We start from the raw sequence: 18,737 nt of genomic DNA, 5'->3' as shown, positions 1-18,737 counted from the left end.
TTATTCCAAAGCATATTATGAACCCGGTTGGCTTAGACGTAAGGGACTGCATTGTCAACTTGAAGGCATGTGGTTTGAATTCATGAACTTCTCTGTGAGAGAAAGGTGGGCAATCGTCTCTTCATATGATTTACTGCCTCTGAAAACTGACTGGAAGGTCGGATTTGAGTCAATTCTTACTCAACAGTAGCTAGCTTACTGGTACGAAGTTGTGTTGCCAACCCAAAGGCACTTGCTTGGAATCCACCAGCTGCTCCACAAGAAAATAATGGATGATGTCCTCTACAATGTACTGCCTCTGTGTCAGCTATGAGCCAGTTACAGCTTGATAGGAGGCAATGCATGTTATATTATTTTTTAACATCATAATTCCTATTTTAGTGTAAGGTATATATTACTAAGTTCTGTGTATTCTTTAAGTAGGCCAGAGATTATTTTTCAAATAAGCAACAGTACATTTTCTTGTGTATAAAATTTGCTAGGTTCATCCAATCTTCCTTGTATCTGAGAAACAAGCAGAGGCTTGCATCTGTCTTTTTATATGCTATGATGTCTTCTCATTTAAAAGTTATATTACATTATACTGTATGTATGTATACTTTATAGTATATATAGTGAATGTATACTAAAATCACAATATCATTTACAAAAGCTACAGCTTTATTAAAAATATTGTAACCTTAAAGCTTGAAATACAGAAAATACTATTTACAAGTATTAAAATATCAACAAGACATTTGTAATGTATTTTGCTGTATCTATAGAAAACCTGGATAGTTACTGTGTTTACAATACAGCATTCAATTCCTGTCATAAGCCACTTCTAAGGTTTAATCCTAATAGTATTACAGAGAGTACAATATATTCTTTATAAATTTAATTTAGAGGGTTTTTTTCCCCTTAAAGAAATCACATTCTAATTAGTCTTAAATACTGGGGTTATCTTTGCAAAATGAAAATGTACGTGTTTGTGTGTGTGTAATGCATTTTCACTGGCAGGGTCAATAGACAAGGAGCCCAATTTATGAGCCATATTAACACTAAACAGAGAGCTTAGCAATGTCACTTTCTAAAAATAAACTGCATGTCCCTTGTTGTCATCATCAACCAGAATCTTGTGAGCTCGGTGACAGAAAACATTAAGGCCACTTCTTCGCCTTTCCATGGCATCACATATTGCTATCCAAAGGCCTCCCCTTTGTCTCAAGGTGGCAGTGATAGAAAGAATTCTACAATTACCCTAAGCACACATTTAAACATTATTGCCCCTTAAGCAGACAGTTATCATGCTGTTTTGGCAGCAGGAAGGAATCTGTGGTTTCACTTGAATGTTGTTCTTCTTTATTTAAACTACTAGAAATAACCGAAAAATGACAGAATGCTCTTTCTATAAATAATCATTCCAGTGTAGAGTTATATTAGGAGGTAACTCAGATGGCATGATAATGATAACGCCTAACAAGCTAATCTTAGTCTTGCGATGCCATAAGATAGAAATACCAAGGCTAAGAATAACTGACCCAAAGGAATCAGCCTGCTAAAGCGAGCCACAGACATGTGGGCATCTGCAGAGAGTAATGCATTTAATGATCTTCTGAAAGCCTTTTTACCCTAAGAAGGCAACAAATTAAGCTAGACATTTACATGATAATCAATAATGCTTTTACAATGTATTGATCCAGAAGATGGCTCAAAACTCTCACAAGCAAGTACGATTTTAGAAATTAGTTGATGTAGAAAAAAAAATTGGCTCTTGCACAGCTGGATTCGCATCTGATTAGTGGATTTATGTTCAAGTCACTCACAGAACATACATTAGCCATTCTGTGAAACCTAACTCAACATAAAGGTAAATGTAGCAACATCTTAATTGCCATAAACATTGCCTCCCAGATTTGTCCAACTGGATCCTATACTGAACCATTTTTTGTTTAAAATCAGCAATGTCTAAATTTTCTTAGGGAGCTCTGGTAGTTTTGTGGTAAGAAGCTGCACTGTAATCCCAAAGGTACACGGTTCAAATCCACTAGCTGGTTCACAGGATAAGGATGGGCATATCCTCCCATGAAATTTATGCCTCTGAAAACCCACTGGAGAGCCAGTTACGGCTCAGTTCTGATTTGACGTCACACAACAACAACAACAACAACAACAATTATTTTTTTTTATCCAGGTCTTTCTTTTGCACATTCATTAGAATCTGACTGAGACACAAATTTCATTGATCCGAGTTTGTATTGAAGGACTAAAGAAGACATTTTAGAATAAATTAATATAGGTCAAACATTTTGGTTAAATGAAAAAATACAACTCTAGATGTGCTAATATTTGACAAATATAATAAAGAGCCATCTTTTGTTAAATTACCTTAGTGACAATGAACCTTTTTGGTGTAGGGTAAACCCCACTTTATGGTGTGGGAGGTATAAAATAAATGCCAACAAACATCTACCAAAGGTATTGAGTACATGGATTCTCTTAGCCCCAAGTTCCTTGGAACTGTCTCCAACTTCATTGCTAAGCACTAAAATTTTCCAGGTCTTACAGTATATTTGCCCAGTAAGCCTCCCAAGGCTAAGATGCTTGTCTAGAATTATGCTCTAATAATTGACTTCACAACTATACAATAAGCAGATACCATTTTAAAAAATGTTTATTATGCCAAATATTTTTCTCTCTGAGAGGAAGTGATAAAGGCATGCAAACATAAAATCTAACCCTTTCATTAGCCAAACACAGTGACCATCTTCAAATTATTTCTCTCATTTGAACAAGTAGTTTGTTCAAATGTAAAATTCTAATATGGCTGCAAATATCATAAAAATTTAAAAACTATAGCAGGGATTAAATGATAAATCAATGCCTGTTACAGAGAAAACTCGTAAAATATCAGCATTATTAGAGCAATAAAATAAGGATAATAATAAAAATAGAAAAAAAATAAATTCATCCACGAAGCTTCTAAACTAAGATGAAAAACTTAAATTCTTAGAGTGTGAAATAACAGCAGAAGCAGAAAAAGAGTAAACAAGGTGATAAACTATCCTTCTAAACTTTGCAGGTCCAGTTTCTAACATGAAATCACATATTCAAAACACACAAATTAAATTTTATTTGGAGGCTGATTTTAAAAGAATCATGAAGAATAAAGCAATTAGCAACGCACCAAGAGCTTTGCTAGTTTAGTCAACATTGGGCTTCTTGAAAACATTTTGAGTAAACATATTTTTTTTCTAAAGCAAGAATCTCTATGGAATTTCTATTTCATGGAAATTCAGTGCATTTTTCTGTGTAGGTTTTTTTCTTCATTTCAAACTTGAAAATCTGAAAGAACTCTGTGACTCTTTGATATGTAAGCCCAGTATGAAAATGGCATGCCTTAAGACTTCCACCAAAATGTACATCAAACGACTGAAAATGACATCCACATGGCTACAATTAGGTCAATGGTAAATGTAAGTTACTAATTAAAAAAGTTTCTAACTCAAGTAGTGAAGCATGAGTGTTTAAGAAGCAGGAAAATAAAGCTCTGGGTATTTCCAATCTTATCAGCATGCAAAGAGTTTAATCATAGGTAAATGAGTAGTTAAATTTTGCGGTTAATAAATTTTTTTCTTCCTTAAAAGTGGTTTTTGTTGGATTTAATTATTGGGTATTTTAGAAAGCACCATGCACAAATAATTCATCACTTATTTTACTACAGAAAAATTAACATTATGCTAAAGAATGGAACTAAATATTTTTATGAAATGTAACATGTGCTGTTTTCTAATTATGAACCAAGGTAATTTAAATTAACTCCAAACATAATGTTTCTGGATAACAAAAGTGAAAGCTGCTTACCAATGTAAAGATCTTGCTTAAAGCAAACAAGGAAAAATTAATTTTGCATCAATAATATGGTGGAAGAAGATTTAAACTTCCATTTTCTATCAGCTGGTGTTTTTGTTAGGTGCCATCAAGTTGATTACAACTCCAAGGGACTTTATGAACAACAGATTGGAACCCTGTCCTATCCTGTGCCATCCTCATCGATCTATGGGACACTTGAGCCCACACTACAGTCACTGTCAATTCATCTTGTTGTGGGTCTTTCACAGACCCTCCACATTTCCAAGCATGATGACTCTATAAGAAATAGCAGGAGAGACAGAGTTTCTCCATCTTTGTCTCCAAGAAGCTCTTTAACTGTACTTTTCCCAGGACTCCTATGTTTGCTCTTTTGGCAGTTCACGGGGATATTTAGTAGTCTTCTTGAAAACCACAATTCAAAGGCATCAATTCTTCAATCAATACTTATTCATTGTGTACCTCTCACACATAGAAAGTGACTGAAAAGACCATGGCCTGAATCAGACACAGCTTAATCTTTGACCTGACATCATTGCTCCTCAGAAATTTAGAGAAGTCCCTACTAATGAATCTGCCCAATACAATACTTCCCCTAATCTCCTGAATGCTGGTACCAAGGGTATTGATTGTGGACTCAAGCAAGGAGTAATCATTGCCTCAAATTAGTAGACATGAAAATATTTTCTCTTTTTGTCTCTATTGTCATTCTCCTATAATTTTTCAAACACATTTTTTGAGGGAGCTCTGGGGGCCTAGAGGTAAGAAGTTGTGCTACCAGCCCTGAAGCACATGGTTCACGCTGACAAGCTGCTCCAGGGAATAAAGATAGGCAATTTCTTCTTGTGTGATTTACAGTTTCTGAAAACCTTATGAAGTTCAGGTATATTCCAGTTTCAGCTTTACACATAATAATAACCGCCACCACTGGTATTCTAATCCATAGGGAATTGTGTTCCTAACCCAACAGTGGCACCAGTCCAGCAGTTCGAATCCACGAGTGGTTCTGTGGGAGAAAGGCAATCTTTTCCATGAACAACTTGTAGTCTTCACAAAATATTTTCTCCTCAAAGTAGTAGACAAAAGTCTGTTCTCATTCTACCTCTAACTGCCAATCTCCTGGGCTTAGCATCCAGCCAAAAGGAAGGGCAGCAACATCGCAAGCTAAAAACTGACACTTCAATTTTATTTTAAGAGTATGATAGACCATGACTTTGCCACGGATGTGAAGCATATGCCAAAATAATTTTAAGTTTTGTCTTGTAAAAGCTTGTTTTAAAAATTATTTTCTTAGCATTTTATTACAATATGGTTGTTTTCAATGTATTCTCATTCTAAAGGGGGGAAAATGTGAACATGTATGTATCATTCCACATTGATAAAATAACTCCATGTTCTTATGACATAAGATTATGGCAACTCTCTGGCAAAAAAATATAATTCTGAATATTTAAAGTTAATCTTTCTTTCATATAGTAAAAGCAGTTTATGCATTATTAGATAATTTCTCTTAACATTTTATGTATCATTCATACCAACATTAAAGCCATACTAGACCTAAATTTATGACAAATGCTCATACTGCAACGGGCCTTATTGATGAACAGCCTCTTTTATAAAAAAAAAAAGATAAGTAAACAAATATATTTATAACTTGAAGGGTTTCTTCTGCAATTAGAGGCAGTACCCAGATAGCTAGCAAGTACTAATCTAAAATCTGTCTTTAATTCAAATTTATATATAAATTAGAAAATCTGACTGTGATTGACATCTAATGTCAGTCAAATGTTAGATTTAGCATATAGCATACCACTGTACACATAGAGAGCTCTAGTGGCCAGGTGGTAAGAAGCTGTGCTGGGATCTGAAAGTCACAAGGTTCATATCCACCAGGTGTTCTACAGAAGAGGGATGAGCAAACTCCTTCCGTGCAATTTACTGCCTCTGAAAACCTACTGGAGGGGCAGCTATGAGTTGGTTCTGACCAGATGGCACTCAGCAACAACCACTCTACTCATAAAAGAAAGTTTAAATAAATTATTTCCAGCTATAACATCTTTAACATAACAGACTACCAAAAAGAATAATGTATTGATGAATATTGCAAACTACTGTCCTTTGTTGTTCAGAATCACTATGTGTACTTAAATGTTTAATAGGCTTTACAGAAAATCTCAATCTCTTTATTAGAGCAGTCTGGAACTACATTTAGCTGCAAGAAAAATTACTGAAGACTAGTATTTAAATGAATTTATTATTTTCATGAAAATGATGCAAAATAATCCAACTGAAAGCTATTAAAAATAATCTATTTACTGTCTTTATAAAGTATATACATTTTAGAGGATTTTAATTAATATCCATATTTAGGTTAATTTCATTCTAAAAATTTATATTAATTTTAGCTAAAGGGAATGCCTTTGGAAACTCTATGAACTTTGATAAATGTTGATAGTTATAGAGGTGCTTCAGGCCTTTTGTTTAAAGGATCGCTATGAGTCATGCTCAACTTGAAGGCAGTCAACATTATTAAATTTAATTTTTGTTGTTTCTTAGTAACCCTTTATTCTAGATTTTTCTTCTCTCCAACTGAAATGATTAAATTCAGATATCCACTCTGAATGGAATGAAAGGAGCTATCATGGTGGTCCTTCTCTACCCTTCAATGATTGGATAAAGCATGAGCGGATAATGTTATTCTAGCAAATCAGCTGTGGGAAAGGATTTGTTCCTTTAAAAGGAGACACAGGAAGCAAAGTTTCCCTTATTTGTCTTTGGGATTAATTGTGCAGAAACTGATAATAAATGGAGCTATTTTGCTACCAACTTGTGGCCACTAGAAAAACTAGCCTTGTGGTGGCAAGGGAAGACAGGTAATATGCAAGTGGTGGTGGCTGTGGTGTGACATCAACTCACCTGTAACTCATAGTGACCCTATGCACAATATCTCTGAACCCTGTCCTATGCTGAGCCAGTCTTGCCATCTCCAAAGCACCTAGCCCCATTATCCTAGTTAATGTGTGAAGGGTCTTCCCCTTTTGTGCAGTACCTTCATCTTTCCAAGCATGATGTCCTTCTTCAAGGACTGGTTTCTCCTGGAAATATGTCCAAAATATGTGAGACAGAGCTTCCAAATTTTTGCCACCACAGAGCAACCTTGCTTCACTCTCTCCCGGGCAAACTCGTTTGTGTTCAGGACAAACCCTCTTGACAGCCCAGCACTGCAACTCAAAGGTATAAATCCTTCTTCTGTAATCGTAGTCATTGGACTCTTGGATCCTTAAAGATCATGGCCTGCATCAGGCACACCTCAGTCTCCAGGCTGACACTGTTGCTCTTTAGCACTATGAAGAAGACCCTGACAACCGATTTTCCCAGTGCAATTCACTATTTGACTTCCTGACTGCTGGTGCCCAAACTGTTGATTATATATCTGAGCAGGCTGAAACTGTTAACAATCTCAATCTCTTCTCCATCTATCATGGTGATATCAATTGGCCCAGCAGTGAGAATCTTTGTTTTCTTGGTGGTGGACTTCAATACATATTGAAGACTATGGTCATTGACCTTCTGCAACAAGCACTTCAGGTTTTCCTCGTTTTCAGAAGGTAACGTTGTGTCATCTCCGTAACTCAGGTTGTTGATAAGTCTCTCTTCAATCCTGATACCATATTTCTCATAAATCCCAGCCTCCCGAAATGTCTGTTCTGCATATAAATTAAAAAAGCATCCCTGATCCATTCTTTTCCTAATTTTGAATCATGCAGCATTTCCTTGTTCTGTTCTGAAGACTGACTGCTTCCTCGTCCAAGTATAGGTTATGCACGAGCCAAATCAGGTGTTGTTAAGGGAGTATGACTCATAGTGATCCTATGAACAAGAGACCTGAACTCTGTCCTATCTTGTGCCATCTTCATCATCTCTAACAGATATGAGCTCATTGCTGCAGTCACTGTCAATAGGTCTTCCCCCTTCCAAGAAATTCCTAGCAACTTGTCCAAAGCGAAGTTTTGTCATCCATGTCTCAAAGGAGCACTCTAGCTGTACTTTCTCCAAGACATATGTGTTTGTTCTTTTGGCAGTCCACTGAATATTCAGTGCTCTTCTCCAACACCACAACTCCAAGGCATTGATTCTTCTTGTCATCTGTATTCATTGTTCAGCTCTTAGATGTATAGCAAATGACTGAACAGACCATGGCCTAAATCAGGCATAGCTTAGTCTTCACAATAACATCATCATTCTAACACCGTTAGAAAGCTCTGGTGGTCTAGTGGTTATTAGCTGCACTGCATACCCTAAGAAATGCTGTTCGATTCACCAGCTGATGAGCAATGTCTTCCTGGGTGATTAACTTGGAAAATCCACCAGAGGGTCAGGTACAAGTCAGTTCCAACTTGATGCTTGATGGTACACAACAAATATTTTGACAGGGGCCTTTGATGACCTAGTATATAGGGCATTCCATAGCTAATCCAAAAGTTCTCTGACAGTCTGAATCCACCAGAATCTCCACAGAAGAAAGATAAGTAATCTCTCCTACAAAATGTACAGCCTTTCAAAAACAATTGAGGAAGGTCAATCAGGAGTTAGTTCCTACTAGACAGCAGTTAATTTTTGAGTTGAGTATTATGACTTTTTTTATGTACAAGTGTGTAATAAGCACTTTTAAAAAAAGATATGTGTAAAAAAAGATGTGTCTATTATAAAAGTAATATAATGTATAAAGAAAGTATAAATTTTTCCCAATGTCTTAATTTCTCTAAATGATTTCTTCTAAGGGTGGATGGACCAAAAAAAGAAAAAAGGATACTTTTACAATAATGTGATCATTTCATATATTTTATTATTTTTATAAAAGCCCACTAAATTGGAACAGTAATTTTGTTCTAAAAACTAGAAATTGTGGGGGGAAGAAGAACCAACTGGGGAGGAGGGTAGAGAAAATAGTGCAACAATGAATGAATGAAACCCCAAAATCTCTGTAAATGTTCATTAAAATTAATAAAATTTAATAATAAAAAAACAATAAAAAAAGAAAAGAAAAGAAAAAAACAAACAAAAAACCAAACTAGAAATTGAGGCGCTTATAAACCTACTAAAAACTTTCTCACCATAGGAAATACTTTCCCAAAATGATTTCTTTAAGGTTAAAAATTTTTTAAAAAAATAATCTTTGGAGTTTTGTGTTTTTTTTTAAAGAGCAGTGTCTCTTTTAAGCAGAGAAAGGCTGTCCCTTCTCAAAAACGCAAGGGTATTAGCACTTTTCTACATGCTTTTATCTCATCTCTCGCTGGTGCCTCATATCTGTTGGGTTGTTTTTTATTAATAATAAAGATTGGGAGTAGTGTGAATGCTTAAGTGCTTGACCACTAGCTGAACGACTGGAAGGTAGAACCCATCCAGAGTGTCCTAGAAGACCAACTGGGGACCTGCTTCACAACTCTGAAAACCATATAGGGCAGTCCCAAGAGTAGAATTATACACATCAGGTCACATGAGGCAGAATCAACCCATGTGGCTAACATGAAGTTTTATTAATATATTTACTCTACCTTATTTTATTTCACACACTGTCCTGTAACGAAAATCTAATTTTCATTTAAATGAATCCAGTGCTTATTCCATTACTTTTACTATGTTTTTTTCCAGGTTGGTTTTTTTTGTGTTTTTTTGTTTTGTTTTTTTGTTTGGGTTTTTTACCCCATTTTGTTGATTTAAGACCCATCCCTTCATTATCTGTTTACTATCAAACTCTTTCCAGAAACAGGATCCCAGAAGCCACATCCTTAGGCCTCTTTTGAGTTTAAAAGTTTCTGAATTCTCTACCTATTTTCTCTGTAGTTCAACAGACTGGCTGAGCATAATAATCACTGGTCGACCATAATCATGCGGATCCATGAGAACTTTAGAGATTGGTCCTCATTCCCTTCTGGCACTGAATAATGGGTAAGCCTGGGACTTTCTTGGTCCCCATACATTTCCTTCCCTCGCATCCCCTGCTACCATACATATTTTGCTTTACTGCCTGAAAGCTGAAATTTTTCATCATTTGAAATACAGGAATTCAACTAAGATATGGCTCTGTGTTGAGTATCTGTTTCAAGTTTTCCTAAAATATAGGGTGCTCTTTCAACTGTGGCTATTTCTTTTGGTGTAAAATTACCTTGTCTCATCTCTCAAAATCATCTTCCATTTTATTACGTTGGACTGTCAACTTGAGAATGGTCAAGTAAAATGTTTGTTAGACAATCTTTCATGTCTACATGTAGACTTTCAATTGCTTTATCAATTTTTCTTTCGCATTCATTCTGCTCAAGCCTTTCTCCTTATAAAGATGGTCAGTTATATCTACTCTATTTCCTCCTATTACTAATAAAAATTTTAGTTCCACAATTATCAGGCTGTTATTTTCAAGTGGTTTCTTCAGATAAAAAAAATTATCCTTTTTCATTTCATGTTATTGTTTTATCATGGCATCTAAAAGTATTTATGTTATGGAATTCAAGTTCTTCTAAATGTCCTCTCCTTGTGGAAAGCAACTAACTACTAGACAATCTCATGTGTTCAAAGAGTTGATGTATTCCTCTAAGTAGAATTTCTGGTTTTTGTTTAAATGATTCCCTATTTTCCTTTCTATCTATTAATAATCCTACCCTATAATGTTTTTCTAAAGTGTCAAGCGCTTTTGTTTTATTTTACTCATACTTGGCAGCTCTGACCAGTTGTTCATATAATATATCACTGTGTTTGACTCTCTGAGTTGGAGGGCTGAGGAAACTATAGTCTAACCTTGTTTTTGTATTCGGAAGGATTAAGGGGAGGTAAAGAGATAATTAATAATTGTAATTTGAATTTGTGTGAATAACAACAGCAAAAAAGACTCTCCTTTTTTAATATACTTTATACCTATCTCCTGGAAATTGTATAGTAAATAAACAAATTGGAACATATGAATCTTGGCAATGCATCATCTGTTCAATTTTATACCAAGACTTTGGGAAGGACAGCAAAGTGTATTCAGGGTTGAAAAAAATTTTTTGTTGTCATTATATGTTGTCAAGTCTCCTGTGACTCACAGAGACCCTATGTACAGAGTTCTGAAGCCTGCTCTGTCCTGAGCCAGTCTGACTGATTCTGACACACCAACCCTCACTGCCAAGTAACTATATCCATTCATCTCATCCAGGGTCTTCCTCTCCTGCACTGTCCCTCCGCCCTTCTGAGAATGATGTCCTTCTCAAAGGATCAGTCCCTTCTGGCCATATGCCCAATGTATGTGAGACAGAGTTTCAAAATCCTAGCCTCCAAGGAGAAACTTGGTTTCATCCTCTCCAAGACAGATCTATTTGGGTTTTTCTGGTGGCCCATGGTATGTTCAAGACCATGTTCTCCAGCACCACAATTTGAAGGCATTGATTCTTATTCATTGTCCAGCTGTCTGACGCATAACAAGTAATTCCAAAGACCATGGCCTGGATCAGGCACACCTTAGTCTCTAGACTGACATCGTTACTTCTCAGTATTCTGGAGAGGTCCCTGACAGTAGATTCTCTCAGTGCCATTTATCTTTTGAATTCCTGACTGCTGGTGCTATGAGTGTTGATTGTGGAATAGAGCAAGCTGTAATTGTTAACAACTTCAATCTCTTCTCCATCCATCATGGTGCTGCCAATTGGCCCAGTGGTGAGAATCTTTGTCTTCTTGATATTGAGCTTCAATCCCTATTGAGGAACTACAGTCCTGACCTTCTGCAGCAAGCACTTCAGGTTCTCCTCAGTTCAGCAAGCAAGGTTGTGTCATCTGCATAACGTAGGTTGTTTATGAGTCTTCCTCCAATCCTGATGCCACATTCCTCCTCATAAAGCCCAGCCTCCCACATTTTCTGTTCTGCATACAGAATGATAAGTTATGGAGACATGACACATCCCTGACACACTTCTTTCCTGATTTTGAACCATACAGTATTTTCTTTGTCTGTTCTAAGAACTGCTTCATGGTCCAAGTATAGGTTGTTCATGGGCACCATCAAGTATTCTGGGATTCCCATTCTCCTCAAGGTTAGCCACAATATGTTGTGATCCAAATAGTCAAATGCCTTTCCATAGTCAATGAAGAACAGATAGACATTCCTTTGGTACTCTTTGTAATACTAATTATTTTGCAATTTCATTCAAAGTTCTTCACTTAAGGGAAAGTTATCCTATCAGAAAATACTGTGGATCATTTTCCTAATAAACACTGATTCCCTCCATTTATCTTGCATCATTTTATTATTCCTTAGTCATAAGGCAAAACAATAAGAACAAAATAAATTGTTTAAAAAGCCAACGATAATACACACCCATGTTTATTGCTGCATTGTTCACAATAGCAGAGATGGAAAGAACCCAAGTGCCTATCAACGAATGAATGAATAGAGAAACTGTGGCATATTCACACAGTGGAATACTATGCTGCATTGAACAACAAGGAACTCATGCAATATTATACAAAATGGGTGACCCTGGAGGACATTATGCTGAGTGAAATATGTCAGTCACAAAGGACAAATACTGCATAGTACCACTATTATAAAATAGGACTGACAAGGGGGCTGGGGGATAACTATGAAAAAAGAGGATAAATAATAAACACTGCATTGAAGCAGATAAAGAATTGAACTGCTTAAAAGGAGCATATGATTATGTATTATTTGCATGACAACAGTGCAGAAAAAAAAAAGAGCTGCATAGTAAAGTAGACTGGGGGAGGATGTACACCAAAAAAAAAGAGTTTTTTTTCAAAGAGAATAGTGAATGGGATGGGAGGGCAGGGAGAAAAATGTGCAACAATGAATGAATGGAACTCCAAGTTCTCTATAAACCTTCATTAAAATCTCAATTTAAAAAGAAAAAAATAAGTCAAAGATAACAACTCAGCTTGGTTCTTTCCAGATCTGAAAATTAGTCAGAAGCCCCACAGTAAAATCTAAGGAAGTCCATCAGACTAGGCCAGGTAAGTCTCTGCTTGGGTCAGAGACTCCCATCACCAATTTCCCCTTGACAATTATTAGTTTCTATCTTATGATGTATTGGCTCTTATAATTTCCTTTCCTCAGATAGTATTGAATATTGAAGGGTAGTTGTATGTTTTTTGCAACCTTATACTGTTTTTGGCTCACTTCATTAACTATGATGAGATACTATTTGGTGCATTTTTTATCCCTTACCTCACAGATCTGAACCACAACTTATAACAACTTTTTAATTAAAAATTTTTGTTGATTTCAGTCCTAGTAGAAGCTTACTCTATATTCTTACTTAATGGATATGATACCAATTATGTCACTTATATCATTCACAGGACTCTAAAATAATCATTCTGGTTGGCATATTCAATGAGTCTATTTATAATGCGTTTCTTGACTGCTACCTAGCAGATATTCCAACTGATAACAGGTTTGGAAGTAAAGATAACCTAAGTTAGACAACAGCAAAACAGTAATTACAGGGCATACCAGAAGTGATTCTTGACATGACAGGAGCATTTCACAGACTTACATTTTCATAATTAGATTCCGCTTTTCAAGCAGACACAAATGACAATTGAATCTAAAATGTTTCCCTCCTCTTGACACAACACACCAAAAAAAGTGTTCAGAAGGCATTCAGGTACACTTTATATGAAAGAAATTGACGAATTAGACTATATATATATTATTCCACAGTAGAAATTCATTGTGAAATGAAATTTTCTTATAATAAATGCATTTCACATCCATGTTGTTCATGCTCTACAATTCCTCATAATGGGGTGCTCCAGTATGCAGCTCTGCTCTCCAACCTATTAAGAACATGCCTGGCCACAGAAGAATGCCCCTCACACTGCTAATTCCTCTTCCTCAGAGATCTGAGGGAACATTTGTGCAAACTTAAGTTTCAGCCACAGTCATGATTCATATTGATTCAAGCAAGCCATAAACGGGGAGACTGACTTGACAAAATATGTCGGTCATACTAAATTCTAAGATTTAATATGGGGATTTTTAACCAAGACATCAATCTACTCCATGCTAGAACCTAGTTCTACCTAACCTGTCTAGCTAATTTAATTAGACCAAAATTAGGAAATAAATCTTAAAAGACCGAAAGAAAGAAACCATACAAAAATGCTTGCAATCAAATAGTATATAAAAAGAACTGAATAATAAAAATCTTCTGTTTAATCCAATAGCATCTAGTAGAATTATAGTTATATATATGAACATGAAAGCAACTGATAGTAAAATCAAACAAACTTTAAAAGTAATCTAAAAAATGCCACTAGTATTTTCCTACATCTATCTAGTATTATACAGGTTTTTTTTTTTTATTTTGCCTTTGATAATTAGGATACTTTATAGAACACATGTATACCAGCAACTCTGTTTTATAGTCAGAACTTGCAAAAGAAGTCATATTGAATGCACTTGATTGCTTTCAGCTCAACCTAAACAAGGAGCCGGGTGGTTTATAACTAAAGAAAACTGATTACCAGAACAAAATAGAGTTTCCCCCAATGACATACAACTTAATTAATTTGGTTTGTACAAAAAGATAGAACACAGCATTGGAGATTTCAAACCCCAGATTTAATCCATGGTAATAGCAATGGTAACAGTGAGTGTATGCTTTAAAGACATTTTGTTATATTTGCACCTTTTTTTAAAAAGTCAAGTAGTCAGTGAGTATCATAATTCATTCTGAAGATGGAGAAACTGATCACACAGCTGATTAGCACCAGAACTGCTGCCAGTAAACAGGACTTCTGACTCTCAGCACAGTGCTCTTCCAACCTCACTGCATAGCTGCCATATAATATATCTATATCTATCTCTATCTGTCTCTGTCTCTGTCTCTCTCTCTCTCTGTCATCATTTTTAGACGAGAATACCCTTTCTACTTCTCAATCTGTCAATCACACTGCAACCACTGGTCCAAAATAAGGCTTAATAAGATTTTCAGCTATTAAGGTAAGACATCCCTATGGTGGTCATTAACTCCAAGAACAACCCACAGATGATGGTTTCCAGCATCAACATGTTCCCCTCGCCCCTGCCCCCTACAGGAATGGCAACCAACTTTGCTGCCTGTTAAAGTTGCTGGAGAAATTGACTATATGCAGAAAAATGGCTATTCCCCACTGGGGAACACCATGAATGAAAACTGTATCATTCTGTGATTCCATGTATGAGAGACAGACCCACCGGGAGATACACACAAAAACTTAGTGAATGAATTTACAGATATATTTTAATAAATAAAATCAAATGTTCCATGACAAAGTAGGAAAGATGCAATTGTTTCAATGTTTTGAATTTTAAAAATACATAGAATCTAGAGCTTTTTTAGAAGTACATACAGTATTAGGAGTTGATGTCAACCTGTATTATTTTTCAGGAAATAAACCAAATCAAACCCTGTGGCATCAACTGAACTCTAACTCACAGCAACCTTCCATGAGGTTCCCTGGTAATAAATATATACAGGACATTTCCCATTTTTCTCCTGAGGAGCAGCTGGTAGGTTTGAACCACTGACCTTTAAGTTGGCAGCTGAAAGTGTGGCTAGTGTTTATTAAATGTTGCTTCCTTTAGAACTGACAATAGCATAGGCAATCCCAAGTACTGCCCTCCTTGAAAATATTGTTACACTGCATAAAACTCATGAGATGTCAGCAAAAAACAACAATGTCAACAAAGAAATGAGTAAACTTCTGTGTGACTAGTGAAGGGGATGAGAAACAAACACTTGCAAACACCGCTTGTGAGCCTGTGTGTTGGCAATCACCAGTTGGAAGCCTCAGGTCTGTTTCTAACACAAGACAAAGATATTAAGCCTATAGCACAGACATAAAGATTAAAGACATAAATCACTAGAAAATTTTTTCTAAAACAGTCACGTTAGAAGAGTCTATTCACATATTAAAACTGAATGTAAAACCAAGTGACCAGGTCCTTGAGAGGTATACCAGCTGACCCTTGCCCCTAGTCTCTTGACAGCTTTGCAGCTATGACAATAATAAACAGCACCGAAATCTGGGAGATTTTGTTAAATAGACACTAAGAATTTCTGTTGCTCAACACTAAATTCTCCAAAGTACACAACATTTATATTCTAGTCTGAAAAGGTTCTATCGACAATTGGCTCTAAAAATCATCTTCACTGAGATTTAACTAAACTTCCTTTAAGCACAAATCAACAGATGGGAAGGTGTAACAATAACAAAAAGCCATCATGCCAACCTGTGGAATGGCTCCTTCACACCTCATTTTACAAAGTAAATGTAGCTTTATGTTGCATTCTTATTGTGGACATAAAGGTGGTCATGTATAATTTTTGGCATTATGATTAAATCCACATGGGAACAACACAGATCTGAAGGAGAAATTTAAGACAATTTAGAGTAAGACAATCAGAAGAAGACAAACACAGAAAGTCCCCAGTGCTTTCTGAACTAGCTACAGAAAGTAAACAGAAAAAGTAATAATAGCAAGCAACTGAGAGTGTACACTTCTTAACAAATATAAACTGACAAAATTGTCAAGCTTCATCTCCCATCATGTTTCCTACAGCATGTACACACAGAAGCTACACACTGGAGTCTGCTACTCTTATTCTCTAAAATGTTGCACCTGCTTTTAACACATTTATACATGTGCTATGCCACCGCATCTGTCTGACAATGCTAGACACCCCAAATGTTTTTGAAGAAAAATAAAATAAGCATCTGCTAATAATAATTTTATTTCATCATAAAGTGTTTAATTCTGGGCTGCAGGAGAGGGGGAGAAAGCCAAATTATGGAAAGAATAAAAGTGCCTTCACAAGTCTGTAGCAAACACGTTCAGAAGGTAAGTCTATAAATAGGTGTGCTTCTGTGAGTACATGATAAATATAAAATCGTCATGCTGGCCCGCGGCTGCAATCTGAGCTCCAATATGAACTTACCTGATTTTTCAAAGTCCTAATTGGAATACGCTGACAATCAGCCCAGATATTCCTTTTCCAGTTGCAGAGTGAGGCAAAAAACCCAACTACATTTTACTTATCTCTGTCTCATCTTTCATCAGAAGTAATAGTTTGCAATTTCATTCAGAAGCAGTCCTCCCTAAACAGACTCTGAATGTGCACGGAAACAGCAATGGAAGGAATCTAAGTTAAACCCTACAGACGCACCAATAAAATAGCAACACCAACACAAAAAAGCCACAATTCCTAAAGAGAGAGGTGCTTTTCTTAGCTGCATTTCTGAAGCCAGCCCCCCTTTCAAACACCAAAAGCCTTGCTCATGGAAGTGGGTCTTACCTGAGCTGATCATACTGTGCGTTCTTTGCTGAGCCAAGAGCTGCTCTCGTCCAGCCACCCCATCTGAGGAAAAACACGAGTCACTCTCGTAAATTGTCTGCAGCATATTCCAATCACTCTTACTTCAGCTACATGAAAGATTCATCACTGCTCAGTGCACAGGCCCCAGGAGCTACACTCCCTGGTCCTCCCTCCTCCCCGAAGAGAAGCAGCCGCAGAGGAGCAACTTCCACAATGATTTCTTTTCTGTGAAGATGGACATGCACTTTTCCAAGGACCTGGGCACCCACTCCATTACCAACCTGTGTACAAAGCGGAGAGGACAGAGTGGATGCTACAGCTCTCTCTGGAGTTTAGACTATCCCGGAAACTAAAAGCAGGTGTGAAATAGGAATGTGCTTTGGGGTTCTTTCTTTGTCAGAATAAGTAGAAAAAAAATTAACTCTACCCACGAGAAATAGAAACCAATTAAACCTGGCTTATATTTCCTTCACGCTGCAAAGGTTTTGTTGCAAGAAACCCCAGTCCTGCAAGTGGCTCTGGCTGGTGCCCTCCTCCTATCTGTTTGTGTGTGCTTCTCTCTTTCCCCTTTCTTGGTCTCTCAGCTCAAGTTGGCTAAAGCTAGTGATAATCCATTTGCATATGAATCAACAACAGCATGGCCCACAGGCACAGAAATAGAACAATGGTCGGCCTGAGCCAAAAATAGGTCAAGCATGGCCTAGTGATTGGAGCCTGCATTAATGCATTTAAAAATACCCTAGCAAACCCAGCTGTCCAGCCTCTATCTTTCAAACCATAATTCTCTATTGCTGGGTTTTAAAAGCAATTAACTCTTTCCTTCCTACTCCAGGATTGCTGTATACAGTTTCCACGCAGGCGATTAGCTTCCAGAGAAAAGAAGGTAAGGGGGGAATAAATTTAAGAATCATAATTTCAAGAGGGCAAATGCACATACATTTCGTTTCGTTTTATTTTTGTAGTATGTGTTTTTGGAAGAGTGAGAAAGAGAGCGGAGAGAGCAGTGCAGAGCTCTGTATTGGTTCTAAAATAATACTGGAAGCTTTTGCTCATAATGTGGTTTCTGCCTCACCCACGCACAGCAATCCTGGTGTTCTATTTTTGTTGCCTGTTTCTCTGGCTACACTGCAGTTGGCTGTAGTGCTAGAAGCTTTTCAGCCTTCTAGTTTCAAGACTGACAGGAGATTTAGTAGAGGTAGTTTGGAAAACAAGCACACCCTAGAATAAAATGTTTATAAAGACTAGTTTGCTATTTTATCTTCCCTCCCCTTTTTTTTTCTGTTTATGTAAAGCACTTGTCCACTTCACAATCCTCACTGCCTATCAGGCTTATGGTATCCAACTCCTACCATATCTAAATTAAAGAAAACAATACAACAAAAATGCCACATATACTTAAGACCTGAAAAGTGCCGTCTCTTTAAGTCTTTCCAGCTAACTTCCCCTTACCTATAACAGGGGGGAAAAGTATGTCTGTCCTTTCTTATAAACGGATAAGGAGGTCTGACAATAGACACCTGTGGATCATTTAATATAGTC

At 36.6% G+C, this 18,737-nt stretch overlaps 1 protein-coding gene across 4 annotated transcripts in view; it reads right to left on the bottom strand.

Annotated features, from left to right (window-relative positions):
• HDAC9 (histone deacetylase 9) overlaps nt 1-17,748 on the bottom strand; it is a 248,880-nt gene extending 231,132 nt beyond the window's left edge. For 2 of the 4 annotated variants that reach the window (XM_006880274.1, XM_006880277.1), the window contains exon 1: nt 17,178-17,235. In XM_006880274.1, the coding sequence (XP_006880336.1) occupies nt 17,178-17,190 (13 nt within the window). In that variant the 5' untranslated portion in view covers nt 17,191-17,235. Of the gene's footprint in view, nt 1-17,177; nt 17,284-17,479 lie in introns of those variants that run through there. The other 2 variants (XM_006880272.1, XM_006880271.1) reach the window with 2 other exon arrangements.
• Between the last annotated feature and the right edge of the window lie 989 nt (nt 17,749-18,737).

This window comes from Elephantulus edwardii, unplaced genomic scaffold (assembly GCF_000299155.1).
Source record: "Elephantulus edwardii isolate Elephantulus edwardi_28Jun2011 unplaced genomic scaffold, EleEdw1.0 scaffold00007, whole genome shotgun sequence".
Classification (NCBI taxonomy): Eukaryota; Metazoa; Chordata; class Mammalia; order Macroscelidea; family Macroscelididae; genus Elephantulus; species Elephantulus edwardii.
This window is presented reverse-complemented; position numbering and strand designations above follow the sequence as displayed.